Source organism: Arachis ipaensis, chromosome B6 (genome assembly GCF_059453495.1).
Source record: "Arachis ipaensis isolate K30076 ecotype BB chromosome B6, ASM5945349v1, whole genome shotgun sequence".
Lineage (NCBI taxonomy): Eukaryota > Viridiplantae > Streptophyta > Magnoliopsida > Fabales > Fabaceae > Arachis > Arachis ipaensis.
In genome coordinates this window covers 87,748,314-87,763,984 of record NC_142441.1, presented here as the reverse complement: position 1 = coordinate 87,763,984, position 15,671 = coordinate 87,748,314, and the positions used below count along the sequence as shown (strand labels likewise).

Sequence of the window (15,671 nt, the reverse complement as noted above, 5' to 3'; positions counted from 1 at the left end):
AATCCTACTAATTTAGCTGATGGTCTGCATTATTATGAGGTCTACAGTATTGACTGCAAAGCACCATGGCGCGGTCCTCTTTTCAGAATTCCAGTTACTATAACCAAGCCAGTGGCTGTTACTAATAGACCTCCACAAGTTTCATTTTCAAAGATGTTATTCCAGTCGGGTGTGCTTTAGTCAATTAAGTTTATTTCTATGCTTCTTTCTGCTGGTGACTTAATGGTTTTCAAATTTTGAGATTATGTATAATGCATTGAGATCATGTTGTGTAGGCTATTTCCCAGTTGTCTTTTATTTTCTCTAATAAAGAAAGTGTTATTGGACACCTTACTTTGTCTTGAAATTGTTTTATCATATGGCATTTGTCATTCTGGTCGAGTTTCTGTTCTCTAGTTGTCTTAAAAGCAATAATTGTGTTAAAATTTTTTGCTTCGTTAGGCCATGTAGAAAGGAAATATATAGAAGTGCCACATGGTGCATCTTGGGTTGAGGGAACCATGAACACGTCAAGTTTTGATACAACGAGAAGATTTTTCGTGGATGCTGTTCAGGTACAACTTGCAGCTCGAAACTGTAAAGATTTGTCTGGACCGTTTCTTTGACATGCTTGCTGTGTCCAGATATGTCCATTGCATAGACCGTTGACATGGAGGAGTGTGATGACTTTTTCTTCCCCTGCTGCCAAAAGCTTCGCCTTCAAGGTTGTAGGTGGTCAAACATTGGAACTAGTCATAGCTCAGTTTTGGTCAAGTGGCATAGGGAGTCAAGAGACTCCAAGTGTGGATCTGAAGGTGATACAATTCATATTTGTATGAAGAATTTATTTTCTGTGTCCAAAGTTTTGGATAAATCTTCCTTTCTCTTCCCATCTTCCCCCTCTCTCTTTTATCTTTCTTCAAATTAAGCTGGATCTCAGTTTTTTGAATTGGCCAAGCCACTAACCCACATTATGTAGGCAAAAGATACAATCTTGCTAATTTTAATAAAATTCTAAGTTATGTTTCATGGTGTAAAAGTCAACCAAGAGGAAATTGTACTTGATGGGAGTGAAGCACCAGTTAGAATTAATGCTGAAGCATTACTGGCATCTAAGAGACTTGCACCTTTAGCAATACTAAACAAGGTTTCCTTGTAAAGTTTGTTTCCTTCTTGTTCTGTACCATTGTGCTTGTGATGTTGGACAGTAAAGAGGTTAACTTTTCTCCTAATTTGTGTTGAACTTACAGATAAGGATCCCTTATAGACCAACAGATGCTAAGATTAGTGCACTTACGACTGATCGTGACAAACTTCCCTCTGGAAAGCAGATACTTGCACTGACACTAACGTGAGTACTCCATTACGTGTTTCATTATATTTGAATGTTTAGATTGTCTTTTCTTATTATTCTGCTACTTTTGCATTTGTCTTTACTTAAGCATGTTTAGGTGTACCAATTAACAAAAGAAAACTAGAAATTTTGTTGATAGTTTAGACTTAGTATTTTGATTGTTTTCTTGTTCAATTGCTTGTGTTTTTGTTCATTTATATATGTTTTGTAGGACTCATGATGACCTTTTTGTGCTTTCCTATTCTCTCTTAAGAGTACTTTTATTTTATCATAACTTTTTAGTAATTTATTATGCTTATAAGATATTTTCGAAATGTAAAGTTTACACAAACTGAGACTAACTTTTTCCTGAAGCACTGAGATATCCTCATATATGAGTTGGTTCTGCAAGTTATATATTACATATAAGTAAAATCAGAATCATCATCACTATATATATGGCCAAAAACACCCAAGGTTTGCATGGTTTTACTACCCTTAGTGATCTAACTTGTTTGAGGGCAGAATCAAGCTGCTGTTCTAAATTCTGAAGCTCTTTTAGACTTAAGCATTGCAGATCTTGTCCCATAAAATTCCTGAAAAAGAAAAATTAAAAAGCATATAATATAGGAACACAAACCCTTGCTTTTACTTAATTATTTTCTTTGATACCTTTGATTTCTCTCTAAGACTTCCACCCTTGCTTTGAGCCTTGCATATTCTAGAGTCCAATTTTCCTGACAGCGTGGATAGATATGAATAATCGTAGCGAATTAATAATAAGTAATTAGATAAAAAAAATTAAACAATTCATTAGAAGAGTTAAATCCAAGCAATATTACTTCAGTTGTATTCATTATTGTCCTATTGTTAGAATCTTTGATAGAAATCAAGGGATTGCTGAGTGAAATTACTTGTGTTTTCTTTGGTGTCTGCATTGTACTGTGCTACATTAAAAAGTGAAGGAGATTAATGCTATTTTAGACCTCAACGTTGCCTCCATTGACCAAAACCTTACGAGTGCACATTTTGGCTTAGTGTTGTTGATTGATTTCACTCTTAATTCATACAAAAAGGAATAAGACTGATTCTGGATTTCTGTATGCTTGTCATTGTTATCAATGGTGTTATTAGTGTTTTAGACTTTGCATACTTTTTGAGGAGAAGCTATAGAAGCAGAGGAGAAGCTTCATGGCGACTTTTTGAGGCTGGTGATCTATTTCTCCTATCTTTTTTCATTTAAATGTACAAGGCTATAATTTGTGCCTACTTATTTTTACTAACAAAAAAAATGCATCCATATTTATGCAGAACCATGTTGAGGGCTACCTTGAAGCTTGAACTATCAGCAAAGACAAAGACCTATTTTTCAACTGCTATTGATTTGTGGGATGCAGATTTTATTAGAAAATACTTATGTATGTAGGATATGTTTTTTTGTAGAGTATTACTAGTAAATTCTAAGTGATATTATGCTTATTTTGATATGGTTATGCTTACTTTAGTGTGAAATGTATGAATTTTTACAATTAACTTCATTCTAGTACTTTTGGATCATTATTATAAATATATTTTGGTTAGAGATAATTTTTATTATTTAAAGAAATTATTTAGTATAATTATGTATTTATTTTTATTTTATAATATTTAACTCATTTAAATAAAAATGCAGAATTATTATACATATAATCATATTATTAATTATTATGTTGTATTAATAATTATTAGAAAATTATATATATATATATATAGAAAAAAAAATGAGACCTAAGGCTACACTTATAAACAGTAGCTATAGTATATATATATAAAAAAAAACGAGGGACCTAAGGCTACACTTATAAAAAGTAGTCATGGTATACAATGTGGCTACGCTTTACAGGTGATGCAGTAGCGTTGAAAAGCGTAGCCTATTCTGGCAAAAATGGAAGCTGAAAAGCGTAGCCTTTGGTCCTGGATAGCATCACTTGAAAAGCGTACCCTATTCCCAAACGTCAAAAGCGTAGCCCTTGGTGCAGAAAAGCGTAGCCTTTGAGAATAGGCAACGGCCGAATAGGAATCACTCCAAAAAGCGTAGCCGTAGCCCAAAAAGCGTAGCCGTAGCCTAAGGCATCATTTTTTTTCACTTTTGGCTACACTTTTCAAGTGTACCTGAATGGGTGTTTTTCTTGTAGTGACATAGAAAACGAAAAACAGAAGAAATAAGAACAAGGAATGAATCCACCTTAGTGATGATGGCGTTTCCTTCTTGAGGAACCAATGATGTCCTTGAGCTCTTCTATGTCTCTTCCTTGTCTTTGTTGCTCCTCCTTCATTGCTTTTAGATCTTCTCTGATTTCATGAAGGATGATGGAGTGCTCTTGATGTTCCACCCTTAGTTGCTTCCAATAATTATGTGGAAGAAAATGTATCCCCTGAGGTATCTCAGGGATCTCTTGATTTACAGTCAAATGTTCTACCGCTGAGCTATAGACCCTTGATGGAAGCTTTTGTCTTCCCTTTCCTCTTTCTAGAGGTTTCTCTGGCCTTAGGTGCCATCAATGGTTATGGAAAAAACAAAAAAGCTATGCTTTTACCACACCAAACTTATAATGTTTCTCGCCCTCGAGCAAAAGAAGAAAGAATAGAAAAAGAAGAAGAAGAAGATACGGAGGAGATGGATGGAGGTGTGTATTCGGCCATATGGGTGGGATTGGATGGGAGAGAGATGTTGAATTTTGAAGGTAGTGGGTGTATCGATGTGAGTGGTAAATGGAAAACAGAAGGGATGATCATGAATGGAAAGAGAGATGATGAGGTAGGTGGGGATCCTGTGGGGTCCACAGATCCTGAGATGATCCTGTGGGGTCCACAGATCCTTAGGTGTCAAGGCATTTACATCCCTACACCCATTAGGCCTGTAAAATGCCTTTGCACACAACTCTGGGCGTTCAGCGCCAGGTTGGTGCCCATTTTGGGCGTTCAACGCCCATTTGTGTGCCATTTCTGGCGTTGAACGCCAGAACCATGCCTGTTCTGGCGTTCAGCGCCCAGAAGCTGCCCATTTTGGGTGTTCAGCGCCAGAACCATGCTCTGTTCTGGCGCTGAACGCCAGAGAGATGCTCCTCCAGGGTGTGATTTTTCTTCTGCTATTTTTGATTCCGTTTTCAATTTTTATATTTATTTTGTGACTCCACATGATCATGAACCTACAAAGACATATAACTAAGAAAAATATAGTTAGATAAATAAAAATTGGGTTGCCTCCCAACAAGCGCTTCTTTAATATCAATAGCTTGACAGTGGGCTCTCATGGAGCCTCACAGATGTGCAGAGCTTTGTTGAGACTCTCCAACACCAAACTTAGAGTTTGGATATGGGAGTTCAACACCAAACTTAGAGTTTGGTTGTGGCCTCCCAACACCAAACTTAGAGTTTGACTGTGGGGGCTCTGGTTGACTCTGCTTTGAGAGAAGCTTTTTCTGCTTCCTCTCCATGGTTGCAGAGGGAGATCCTTGAGTTTTAAACACAAGGGAGTCCTTATTCCATTGAAGGACTATTTCACCTCTGTCAACATCAATCACAGCTCTTGCTGTGGCCAGGAAAGGTCTTCCTAGGATGATGGATTCATCCTCTTCCTTTCCAGTATCCAGGACTATGAAATCAGCAGGGATGTAAAGGCCTTCAACCTTTACTAACACGTCCTCTACTTGTCCATAAGCCTGTTTTCTTGAACTGTCTGCCATCTCTAATGAGATTTTAGCAGCTTGCACCCCATAGATTCCCAGTTTCTCTATTACAGAGAGGGGCATGAGGTTTATTCCTGAACCAAGGTCACACAGAGCTATAAAGATCATGGTGCCTATGGTACAAGGTATTATGAACTTTCCAGGATCCTGTCTCTTCTGAGGCAATGTTAGTTGATCCAGATCACTTAGTTCATTGATGAACAAGGGAGGTTCAACTTCCCAAGTATCAATGCCAAATAATTTAGCATTCAGCTTCATGATTGCACCAAGAAACTTGGCAGTTTGCTCTTCAGTAACATCCTCATTCTCTTCAGAAGAGGAATACTCATCAGAGCTTATGAAGGGCATAAGGAGGTTCAATGGAATCTCTATGGTCTCTAGATGAGCCTCAGAGTCCTTTGGTTCCTCAGAGGGAAGCTCCTTATTGATCACTGGACGTCCCAGGAGGTCTTCCTCCTTGGGATTCACGTCCTCCACTCCCCTTGTAGGTTCGGCCATGGTGCTTATGTCAATGGCCTTGCACTCTCCTTTTGGGTTCTCTTCTGTATTGCTTGGGAGAGTACTGGGAGGGATTTCAGTGATCCTTTTACTCAGCTGGCCCACTTGTGCTTCCAAATTTCTAATGGAAGACCTTGTTTCATTCATGAAACTCACAGTGGCCTTGGACAGATCAGAGACTAAGTTTGCCAAATTAGAAGTATTTTGTTCAGAGTCCTCTGTCTGTTGCTGAGTGGATGGTGGAAAAGGTTTATTATTGTTAAACCTGTTTCTTCCACCATTATTAAAGCCTTGTTGAGGCTTTTGATCCTTCCATGAGAAATTTGGATGATTTCTCCATGATGAGTTATAGGTGTTTCCATAAGGTTCACCTAAATAATTTACCTCTGCTATTGCAGGGTTTTTAGGATCATAAGCTTCTTCTTCAGAAGATGCCTCTCGAGTACTGTTGGATGCAGCTTGCATTCCATGCAGACTCTGAGAGATCATATTGACTTGGTGAGTCAATATTTTATTCTGAGCCAATATGGCATTCAGAGTATCAACTTCAAGAACTCCCTTCTTCATAGGCGTCCCATTGCTCACAGGATTCCTTTCAGAAGTGTACATGAACTGGTTATTAGCAACCATGTCAATGAGTTCTTGAGCTTCTGCAGGCGTTTTCTTTAGGTGAATGGATCCACGTGCAGAAGTATCCCATGACATCTTAGATAACTCAGATAAACCATCATAGAATATATCCAGGATGGTCCATTCTGAAAGCATGTCAGAAGGACACTTTTTGGTCAACTGTTTGTATCTTTCCCAAGCTTCATAGAGGGATTCACCTTCTTTCTGTCTGAAGGTTTGAACATCAGCTCTAAGCTTGCTCAGCTTTTGAGGAGGAAAGTACTTGGCTAAGAAAGCCGTGACCAGCTTATCCCAAGAGTTCAGGCTGTCTCTGGGTTGAGAATCCAACCATAATCTAGCTCTGTCTCTTACAGCAAAAGGGAAAAGCATGAGCCTGTAGACTTCAGGATCTACTCCATTAGTCTTAACAGTATCACATATCTGCAAGAATTCAGTTAAGAACTGAAAAGGATCATCAGATGGAAGTCCATGAAACTTGCAGTTCTACTGCATCAGAGAAACTAATTGAGGTTTCAGCTCAAAGTTGTTTGCTCCAATGGCAGGAATGGAGATGCTTCTTCCATGTAAATTGGAATTAGGTGCAGTAAAGTCACCAAGCATCTTCCTTACATTATCATTATTTTCGGCTGCCATCTCCTCTTCTTGTTCGAAAATTTCTGAAAGGTTATCTCTGGATTATTGTAATTTAGCTTCTCTTAGTTTCCTTTTTAGAGTCCTTTCAGGTTTTGGATCTGCTTCCACAAGAATGTTCTTATCCTTGCTCCTGCTCATATGACAAAGAAGAGGGCATAGAAAGATAATAATAATAATAGAAATCCTTTATACCACAGTATAGGGATCCCTGTATGAGTAGAAGAAGAGGGGGAGACAAAGAATGTAATATAATGAAAGAAACACAACTGTGAGGAGGGTTGAGATGTGAGATGAGATGTTAGTAGATGAATAAATAAATAGAATAAGATGAGAGAGAAGGAATTTTCGAAAATAATTTTTGAGAAAGAGTTAGTGATTTTTGAAAATAGTTTTTGAAAAATGTTAGTAATTTTTGAAAATTAAGATTTAAGAACTAAAATAATTAATAAATTAAAAAGAAATTTTGAAAAAGGGGGGAGATATTTTCGAAAATGAGAGAGAGAGAGTTAGTTAGGTAGTTTTGAAAAAGTTAAGAAACAAACAAAAAGTTAGTTAGTTAGTTGAAACAAATTTGAAAATCAATTTTGAAAAGATAAGAAGTTAGGAAGTTAGAGAAGATATTTTGAAATCAAATTTTTGAAAAAGATAAGATGAGAAGATATTTTTGAAAAGATATGATAGGAATTAGTTTTTGAAAAAGATTTGATTTTTAAAATCTCAATTAATGACTTGATTCATAAGAAATTACAAGATATGATTCTAGAACTTAAAGTTTGAATCTTTCTTAACAAGCGAGTAACAAACTTCAAATTTTTGAATCAAAACATTAATTGATTATGTTATTTTCAAAAATTTGATATAAAAATAAGAAAAAGATTTTTGAAAAATATTTTTGGAATTTTCGAAAATAACTAAGAATTTTGAAAAAGATTTGATTTTTGAAAAAGATTTTGAAAAAGATAAGATTTTCAAATTGAAAATTTGATTTGACTCATGAGAAACAATTTTATTTTAAAAATTTTTGAAAAAGTCAATCCAAATTTTTGAATTTGATAAGAGAAAAAGGGAAAGATATTTTTTTGATTTTTGAATTTTTATGATGAGAGAGAAAAACAACAAAAAGACTCAATGCATGAAAATTTTGAATCAACACAATGAATGCATGCATGAATGATATGAATGTCAAGATGAACACCAAGAACACTTTGAATGTCAAGATGAACATCAAGAAAATATTTTTGAAAAATTTTTTATGCAAAGAAAACATGTAAGACACCAAACTTAGAAATCTTTCATGTTTAGACTCTAAGAAACGAAAAATGCACATGTAAAACAAGAAAAGACACAAAACATGAAAACATCAAGATCAAACAAGAAGACTTACCAAGAACAACTTGAAGATCATGAAGAACACTATGAATGCATGATATTTTCGAAAAATGCAAGATGCATATGCAAGTGACACCAAACTTATGATATGACTCAAGACTCAAACAAGAAACACAAAATATTTTTTGATTTTTATGATTTTCTAATTTTTTTTGGATTTTTATTTTATATTTTTCGAAAATTATTTAGAAAGAAAGAAAAATAAGGATTCCAAAATTTTTGATATGAATTCCAGGAATCTTGCCATGTTAGTCTAAAGCTTCAGTCCAGGAATTAGACATGGCTCACTAGCCAGTCAAGCTTTCAATGAAAGCTCCGGTCCAAAACACTAGACATGGCCAATGGCCAGCCAAGCTTCAGCATGTAATTCAAACATGACATGCCTGACATACCCTACAGTCGTATAACAGCTGATTGTTGGAAGCCTCAGTCCAAAAGAATTTAGTCATGGCTTTACAGCCAGCCAGGCTTCACATGCTTCATGAAACACTAGAATTCATTCTTAAAAGTTTTGAAGCCATAGAATAATTTATTTTTGAAAACATTATATTTATTATTATTTTTTTTTTCGAAAACAAAAGGAAAATTTTTAAAAGATTTTTGAAAAATTTTGGAAAAGAAAACAAAAAGAAAATTACCTAATCTGAGCAACAAGATGAACCGTCAGTTGTCCAAACTCGAACAATCCCCGGCAACGGCGCCAAAAACTTGGTACGCGGAATCATGATTACACTTTAATTATGTAAAATTCATTGCTCTTTCTTTCCCTGGAAATGGCGCCAAAAACATGATGCCAAGACCATGGTTCACAACTCCGTGTAACTAACCAGCAAGTGCACTGGGTCGTCCAAGTAATACCTTACGTGAGTAAGGGTCGAATCCCACAGAGATTGCTGGTATGAAGCAAGCTATGGTCACCTTGCAAATCTCAGTTAGGCAGATATAAATTGATAATGGTGTTTTCGAATAATAATTAATAGAATAGGGATAGAAATACTTATGTAATTTGATGTGTATTTTTGGAAAACGAATTCCAAACACACAAATCTAACCGGCAAGTGCACCGGGTCGCATCAAGTAATAATAACTCACGGGAGTGAGGTCGATCCCACAGGGATTGAAGGATTGAGCAATTTTAGTTTAGTGGTTGATTTAGTCAAGCGAATCAAGATTTGGTTGAGAGATTTGTGATTATAAAATTTAAATTGCATGGAAAGTAAAGGGAATGGGTAAATTGTAAGAAAGTAAAGAGAACTGAAACTTAAAGTGCTGAATCTTAAAGAACAAGAAATTAAATGGCAGAAACTTAGAACGCAAGAAATGTAAATTGCAGAATCTTAAAGTACAAGAAATGTAAATGGCTTGAATTGTAAAGGGAATTGGGAATTGGATTTGTAGAAATTAAACAAGGAAAAGTAAAATTGCAACAAGCAGAGAAGTAAAGGATGACTTGAATTGAACCGGATCTTAAAACAGAAATGTAAATGAGCTTGAAAGCAGTGAACAGAGAATTGAAAATGATAATTCAGATCTCAGGACCCAAGAGACTAGATAACCAAGTCTAGATCTCAATGCCTTCCTAGATCCAACAAGAACAATTGCAAAGGAAATGTAAATTGCAGAGAAAGTAGATGAAGAAGCAATTAACAGAAATTTAAATTCAATTGTGCAGTAAAGAAACAAAGAGGTCTTAGGATGAAATTGAAACAGAATTCCTTCAATTCTCCAACCCAAGATCCAAGACAATTGTAATTGAAATTGAAAGCAAGAAAACTAAGAGGAAGGGAATTCAATTCTCCTTCCCCAAGACTTAGAAATTAAAATTCACTCAACACCAAAAGCTTTCCGAAAACTCTCTATGAAAACTAAAAGGGAAAGCTCTCTGAAAAACTTCCAGGAAAAAAAACTCCCCGAAAAACTTAAATCCTATGCTATTTATACACTTTCTTCAAATGGTCTTCAAGCCTTCAATTGGGCCTTTGCTCTTGATAGAATTGGGTTGATAGAGGCCTTGGTTGATTGCTCTTGGAGTTTGGAGAAGAACCGAATTGAACCGGGTTTGGAATCATGAAAGCTTGAGTAAAAGTTTGAGTAAAAGTTTGAGGCAAACTTTTACTCAAACTTTTCACATCAGCCACCCTCTTTTGCTGATACCGACGTTGGGGCAAAAGTTTGGGGTCAAACTTTTGCTCAAACGTTGGCCTCCCCTTGCACACTCATGGCGCCAACGTTTGCCAAAAAGTTAGAGGCAAACGTTGGCACAAACTTTTGCTCTCCAGGGTGTGTTGTTCATGCGCCAACGTTTGCCAAAAAGTTTGAGGCAAACGTTGGCGCAAACTTTTGCTCTCCAGGGTGTTGATTTGTGATGCCAAAAGTTTGCCAAAAAGTTTGAGGCAAACTTTTGCTCAAGCTTTTTGCCCAAAAGTTTGCACAAAAGTTTGAGGCAAACTTTTGCTCCAGCTTTTTGCCCAAAAGTTTGCCCAAAAGTTTGAGGCAAACTTTTGGTCAAGCTTTTTGCTCCCTGGTTCGTTTTCAATTAATCCAAAAGTTTGAGCTAAAGTTTGAGGCAAACTTTTGCTCAAACTTTTTGTCCTCTCTTCCTCCTAGCCATTCCTTCTTGCTTCAACCTTTCTCCAAGCTTTCTTCACCTATCATTAATCAACCAAACACATCAAAGCTATGCTCAAAATCATGAGATATTCATTCTTTCATAATATGTGACAATTATAGCATAAAACCTCATGAAATTGCATTAATTCATCTATGGTTGATTAAATCAAAGGAAGCATGAAAATCTACCCAATTGGCTTGCTTATGGCTCAAGAAAGTGCATAATTCCAATGAAAACATAAGAAAAAGGCTAGTGAAACTAGGCTAAGATGACTTGTCATCACAACACCAAACTTAAAGCTTGCTTGTCCCCAAGAAAGAAATGAATTATGCTCATAGGTTCTTTCAATTAAGACGGATTGAAGAACAACTTGTAAAGTCCTGTGAGTGAAGTGATAAGTGACAGTGGGGTAAACTCTAAATCATATGCTCATGCAAGGGCTTCAGTGCTCACTAGTCCTCACATATTGGGAGTCTTAGGTCTTAGGATTTTCATCCAAATGGTATCATAGAGATCTCTTTATATGTAAACACCTTGAAGCAGCTTATAGTTTCTGTGCTTTGGCCTCGACTCTAAGTGTCATGTCTCAAAGAGGCTCTTTAGATAAGCTTTCAATCAATACTCCTAAACCAGTTGGTTTTAAGGTATTAGGTGTTAAAGCACCCCTAAGGATTTACTTGCTCAAGCCTCTTTCTTTGACACAACTCAACCACAAGCATTTACTAGGCTAATAACTCTTTGAGTTTTGTTTCTTCTTTCTTTTTCTGCCTAGTAATTGATGCTCAGAGCCTTGGGCCATGTTCTTTTTGCTTTTGTATTTTCTTTATTTTCTTTTGTTTTGTTTGCTGCTTCTTGGATCAATAGATTTTTGAGAATCTCCACAATACTTCTTTGAACTTCATGTCCTGCCTATGAGCTCCCATGCAAGTTTTCACAAGCATGCAACCTCAATACATAATCATACAACTAGAACCACCACTTCTCCTAATCTTTTGCTTGCCTCAAAATTGTTTGATTCCTCAATCCTTCTTTTCAAAGAACTTTCATGTGATGCATTTTTGAAATGTTGAGTGCAAACAAGTGTGAAGAGTGTAGTGTTGTGAATAATCAAGCATCTTAATTATTGAATTACAGAAAAACTATACTATGCAGACAAGCAGGGGTATTATATCACTTTCAATCGTAGCAGTATCTGATATAAAACAATCACTGAACAATACAACCTTTTGGAATCTACTTGCTGTCCTCCTCCTCATCATCCTCATTGCTGGTTTTAGCATTCCTCTTTCATTTCTTTGGGTGATGGTGCTTAATCTTTCCAAAAGCTTGTATGACACTCTGCAATGATATTGAAAGTTGCTTGTTCCCAAAGCACTTGAAAAATGGTTAGCATGCATGATTTATTTGTGGGCTTTTGAACTTACTTTGGTGTGGGAACACCAAACTTAGTACCTTGCCAATGGTTCTCATGCATCAGATTAACCATGTGTGAAACTCTTTTTCTTTTTCAAAAGTAATAAAACTGAAAACTTAGGAAACAACAGAATAGTTAACTAGTTTATCTAAATGCTTGAAGCTAGCATTATGCAGAAAGTGAGAATACGTTTTATGATGAAATTTTGGTGGAACACCAAACTTAGAATCCTTCATTCTCCCTCAGATTGTTTTGGTGTGCAATACCAAACTTAGCTTCTTGCAATATAGATAAAATTAATTAACCTTTTTATTAAAATAGCTATGAAAAGAAAACTACCTCAGGTTGGGTTGCCTCCCATCAAGCGCTCTTTTATTGTCACTAGCTTGACATTGTAGCTTTCTTTTATGGTGGTTGAGGATTGTAGTGCCTCAACTTGTCTCCCCTGACTGTGATCCTCCTCTTTGTTCTCTGGTGTTCAATTTCAGCATGTTCCAACGAGAGTATGTTGCTGACATTGTAATAGTCATCAGTCTGTCGGCTTGCTCCCAGTTGTTGATATATCAATTGCACTTTGTCACCTTTGGAAAGCCCCTCTGTCGGAATCTTCCTGTTCTTCCAACCCCTTTTTGTTTTGTTTCTGCGTTTCATCCCTTTTTTTGTTGATCTTTCTTTTATGGCTGTAGACTTACCTTGGGGATTTCTCTCTTCAGTGGCTAATACTCCAATATCCTCTTGGACTTTTTCATCCTTCTGCACAATCTTCTGCCTTGGGATATTGTTGTGAATCACCTTGTCAATTTCCATAGAGTCCCTCCTCCTATTACTATACTGGGCTTCTGGTAATACTTTCAGAGTGACACTCTCATCATGCATCCTGAGAGTTAGTTCTCCTTGCTCTATGTCTATGATAGCTCTAGCAGTGGCCAAGAATGGCCTTCCCAGTATAATAGAATCACCATCATCCCCATCTGAATCTAGAACCACAAAATCTGCAGGGTATATGAAATTGTTCACCTTGACTAGAAGGTTTTCAATCATACCCCTGGGGTATACCGTTGACTTATCTACTAGCTCTAGAGATATCTGTACTAGTTTAACTTCCTCTATATGCAACTTTTTTACCAAGGAGGATGGTATTAAGTTGATACTTGCTCCTAGATCGCACATTGCTTTAGTGATGGTTAATTCCCCAATGGTGCAAGGTAGCAAAAAGCTCCCTGGGTCCTCAAGCTTAGGAGGAAGCCCTTTTTGAATCAAGGCTCTGCATTCCTCAGTAAGCAGTATGGTTTTTTTCTCATCCCAACTTCTTTTCTTATTGATAAGCTCCTTCAAAAACTTGGCATACAGAGGCATTTGCTCAAGTGCTTCAGCCAAGGGAATATTGATTTCCAGCTTTTTGAAAGTCTCAAGGAACTTATGAAAATGTTGGTCCTTAGTTTCTTTGTTGAACCTCTGGGGATATGGCAGTGGAGGTGTGATGCTCTTTCCTATTTGCTGCTGTCCCTGAGTTACTTCTTTTGAACCGTGTGGTTGGTTGTCCTTCTCTTTGAGTTTCTCAATGCTCTTGTTTGGCATCACAACTTGATCCTTGGTTTCATCTGCCTTTGTTTACTCCTCATCTTCTATTAGCCTTTTGCTGCTCTCTGCTTGCTTCTTTGTAGTGTCATTATTGCTCATCAATGTTCTCCCACTCCTTAATTGTATTGCCTTGCATTCTTCCTTAGGATTTGGAATTGTGTCACTTGGCAGAGAGCTTGAAGGTCTCTCAATAGAGATCTGCTTGGAGATTTGCCCCATTTGCCTCTCTAGGCTCTTCAGGGAAGCTTCATGATTCTTGGTTGTCATTTCCTGGTGTTTCAGCATTTTGTCTATCAAGGTCTCCAAGTTAGTGATTCTTTGAGCTTCAGGTGATGCTTGTGGTGGGTTGTGAGATGTGGGTGGTGATGAGTATTTTGGTGGAAAAGTGAATTTCTCCCAAAACACACAAATCTAACCGGCAAGTGTACCGGGTCGCATCAAGTAATAAAAACTCACGGGAGTGAGGTCGATCCCACAGGGATTGAAGGATTGAGCAATTTTTAGTTTAGTGGTTGATTTAGTCAAGCGAATCAAGATTTGGTTGAGTGTTTTGTGATTTGCAGAAATTAAATTGCATGGAATTAAAGAGAACAGGGAATTAAAGAGCTGAATCTTAAAGAACAAGAAATTAAATGGCAGAAACTTAGAATGCAAGAAATGTAAATTGCGGAATCTTAAAGTGCAAGAAATGTAAACGGCTGGAATTGTAAAGGGAATTGGGGACTTGGATTTGCAGAAATTAAACAAGGAAAAGTAAATTTGCATCAAGCAGAGAAGTAGAAGAGGGTTTGGGTTGAATCGGATCTTGAAGCAGAAAAGTAAATGAACATGAAAATAGTAAACAGAGAATTAAAAATTGAAAGTTCAGATCTCAGGACCCAGAGACTAGAAAACTGAGTCTAGATCTCAATGCCTTCCTAGATCCAACAAGAACAATTGCAAGGGAATTGTAAATTGTAAGGAAAGTAGATGAAGAGCAATTAACAGAAATCAAATTCAATAAGCAGTAGAAGAAACAGAGAGATCTTCGGATGAGATTGAAACAGAATTCCTTCAATTCTCCAACCCAAGATCCAAGACAATTGCAATTGAAATTGAAAGCAATAAAATGAAGAGGAAGAGAGTGGAATTCTCCTTCCCCCAAACTAAGAAATTAAAGATCACTCAATATCCAAAGCTCTCCGAAAACTATTATGAAAACTTTAAAGGAAAGCTCCCTGAAGAACTTGAATTCTATCCTATTTATACACTTTCTTCAAATGATCTTCAAGCCTTGAGTTGGGCCTTTGCTCTTGGTGGAATTGGGTTGAAAGAGGCCTTGGTTGATTGCTCTTGGAGTTTGGAGAAGAACCAAAGTGAACCAAATGAACCGGGTTGGAGTTTTGCAAAAGTTGGAGCAAAAGTTAGGGTCTAACTTTTGGTCCAACTTTTCATATCAGCTCCCATATCTTGCTGATACTCACGTTGGTGCAAAAGTTAGGGGTCTAACTTTTGCACCAACGTTGGCCTTCCTTAGTGCACTTGTGGCGCCAACGTTAGCCTAAAAGTTAGGGGCTAACGTTGGCGCAAACTTTTGCTCCTCCCCTTGTAGTTTTCATGTGCCAACGTTAGCCCAAAAGTTAGGGGCTAACGTTGGCGCAAACTTTTGGTGCCCAGGGAGTGTTTTTCTCATGCCAACGTTAGCCTCAAAGTTAGGGGCTAACGTTGGCACAAACTTTTGGTGCCCAGGGAGTGATTTTCAAGTTCCAACGTTAGCCCAAAAGTTAGGGGCTAACGTTGGGGCTAACTTTTCACCCAAAAGTTTATGCAAAAGTTTGAGGCTAACTTTAGGTCCAGCTTTTTGCTTCCTGGTTCAATTTCACTTATTCCATTGTC

The 15,671-nt window shown here is 37.0% G+C and overlaps 1 protein-coding gene and 1 non-coding gene across 2 annotated transcripts; both read left to right on the top strand.

Annotated features, from left to right (window-relative positions):
* The first annotated feature begins 1,000 nt into the window (after positions 1 to 1,000).
* LOC148561662 (tripeptidyl-peptidase 2-like) lies at positions 1,001 to 2,653 on the top strand. Its single transcript, XM_088492122.1, has 4 exons — positions 1,001 to 1,126; positions 1,230 to 1,330; positions 2,447 to 2,519; positions 2,624 to 2,653. The coding sequence occupies exons 1-4, from the start codon at positions 1,001 to 1,003 to the stop codon at positions 2,651 to 2,653; spliced, it is 330 nt and encodes a 109-aa protein (XP_088348248.1).
* Positions 2,654 to 6,297: 3,644 nt separating this feature from the next.
* Positions 6,298 to 6,405, top strand: LOC148561661 (small nucleolar RNA R71). Its single transcript, XR_015887353.1, has one exon. It is a non-coding gene; the product is annotated as a small nucleolar RNA R71 (small nucleolar RNA).
* The last annotated feature ends 9,266 nt before the right edge of the window (positions 6,406 to 15,671 follow it).